This window comes from Rutidosis leptorrhynchoides, chromosome 4 (assembly GCF_046630445.1).
Source record: "Rutidosis leptorrhynchoides isolate AG116_Rl617_1_P2 chromosome 4, CSIRO_AGI_Rlap_v1, whole genome shotgun sequence".
NCBI classification, from domain to species: Eukaryota; Viridiplantae; Streptophyta; class Magnoliopsida; order Asterales; family Asteraceae; genus Rutidosis; species Rutidosis leptorrhynchoides.
In genome coordinates, this window is record NC_092336.1 from 167,345,060 (window position 1) to 167,347,624 (window position 2,565).

General features: G+C 32.0%; 1 protein-coding gene across 1 annotated transcript; it reads left to right on the forward strand.

The window, feature by feature from the left end:
* LOC139841198 (uncharacterized) lies at positions 1-441 on the forward strand. Its single transcript, XM_071831426.1, has one exon. The coding sequence runs from the start codon at positions 1-3 to the stop codon at positions 439-441; it is 441 nt and encodes a 146-aa protein (XP_071687527.1).
* Positions 442-2,565: the final 2,124 nt, after the last annotated feature.

Here is a 2,565-nt window from a genome sequence, read left to right on the forward strand (position 1 = left end):
ATGGCAACTGCTTGCATGTCAACATGCATAGCGAACGATGCCCGTGTCCCGGTTCGTGCATCATATGTTAACCTCTACAAATGTCCTGATTCTGACCGTGAATTCGTTCGGTCAGTTAGTAAAAATAGCCAAGGAGAAAGCCAAGGACACCCTCGTGTTGTCGATAGTATTTCATGTAGGCAACTTTACCTTCGAAGCTACACTTTTTCGAGAAAAGAAAGTTTGAATGAAAGAACTATGAATTGTATTGGACGAGTTAAAGAAAAAGCGTCCATTCGCGGTAAAGAAACAGAGTCCACGAATAGTGGACGGAGGAGGAGGAGAAGAAGGAAGAAGAAGTGTACCGTGATAATGAAGGCGAAAGAAGGTTCGTATAATGCATTGGTTTCGATCTTTCGTAGGTTGCTTTCATGTACTACAAAGGTTGATGTTGTGGATTAAGTTTTTGATCAAAATGCATGAAGATCTATGCTTTGGGTTTTTTTTTTGTTTTGTATTTTTACTTTATTTATGTTTACTAACTACTAGTAATTAGTAGTAATTCCTAATGTTAATACCACAAAGTTATTAAACTTAATTGATGCATTTCTTTTTAATGTGTTAAATCCGGGCCACAAGGGAAATGTACATATTGATTGTTAAATGAAAGTATTTTGTGGTATTTTTGTGTATTGTTAAATGTAAGATACTATCCTCTTCGTTCCATTACAAGTATTTACTATTAATGTTTCAAAGTGTTTGACTTTAAATATTTTTATTTTTATTATATAATATTTGATAAAATAAAAATTATATAAATGAATTAAATTTTAAAAAAAATTTATCTTAGTATAATTTTAAATATTATTTAACACAAATTTACAGTTAAAGTAGAAAAAAAAAGACTTTTAAAACTAAATAGTTAACACTTATAAAGGACAGCTGGAGTATTCAACTACGTATACCTTTTTATTTTTGACTTGATATATAACATAATTTAGTAGCTCATTTTGTATTTTATATATAAAATATGTCTTAATCCTTTTAATTGAGTAATACTTTGTAAAAAAAATTTCTAAAAGAAAGGAAATTGGTTAAAATGCTTCCATTTTCGAAAGTGTTTAAGAATGTGCCAGCAAAAATCCGTAATTACAAAAATTTCACATGACCACACATCATCCGTGGTGCATGATGCGTGGTCAGAGGACATTTTTGCAATTAAGATTTTTTGAGAACCTATTGTTAAACACTTTTATAAATGAAGACATTTTGATCAATTTTCTTTCTTTTATACATGTACAAAATTAATTATTATAAATGGTTAACATATACCCTGTAACTCTTAGAAAAATTTGAAAAAAATATTTATTAATGAAGAGGGAAGTAACCATTCGGGGGGAAGCGGGGGAAAGCAAAAACTTTTTTTTTCTTCGTTTTTTGAAAAAACTTTGTTCACGAACATTATAGATGAGATGAAAATATGAACATTTAGTAGAGACACTTTGTAATATATGTTTTTATTTCGGCGGGAAAACGCTCGAAGAAGTAATATATAACAATTATCGTGTTTTTCGAGCGTATTTTGAGGTTTTAGCTATTGGGGTTTAGATATTAGGATTTAGATATTAACGTTTATAGGGTTTAGATATTAGGGTTTAGAAATTTAGGGTTTAGGGTTTAGATTTAGAGTTTAGATTTAGGATTTAGATTGAGTTTTTAACACTAGCAAAGTAATTTTTACTGTAGGAAAGTCATTTTTACTTGTACATATATATATATACATACATATAATTGTTCATGAATCGTCGAGAGTAGTCAAAGGTAATTGTATATATGTAACAGTTCTAAAATTTTGAGACTCAATCTAACAGACTTTGTTTAACGTGTTAAAATAATAAATCGTATAGAGAATTGGTTTAAATAAGTCAAAAATTTTCGGGTCATCACAGTACCTCCCCGTTAAAGAAAATTTCGTCCCGAAATTTTGAGTAGTACCTGTTTCATGAGCGATAACAGTGAACAAATGTGGATACTTTTGCTTCATCTGATCTTCACGTTCCCAAGTAAACTCGGGTCCTCGTCTTGCGTTCCAACGAACCCTAACTATCGGTATTTTGCTTTGTTTTAATTGTTTGACCTCACGGTCCATGATTTCAACAGGTTCTTCGATAAAATGGAGTTTATCATTGATTCGTATTTCGTCAAGAGGAATTACGACATCCTCTTCAGCTAAACATTTCTTCAAATTTGACACGTGAAATGTGTTGTAAACACTACTAAGTTCTTGCGGTAGCTTTAATCGATAAGCAACTGTTCCAATTCTTTCGGTGATTTCAAAGGGTCCTACGTACCTAGGACTTAGCTTTCCTCGTTTACCGAATCGTACAACGCCTTTCCAGGGTGACACTTTCAACATGACTTTGTCGCCCACTTGAAATTCTAGCGGTTTTCTTCTTACATCAGCATAACTCTTTTGGCGACTCATGGCCGTTTTCAATCGCTGTTGTATTTGAATGATCTTTTCGGTGGTTTCATGAATAATTTCTGGTCCAGTAAGTTGTCTTTCTCCTACTTCACTCCAACAGA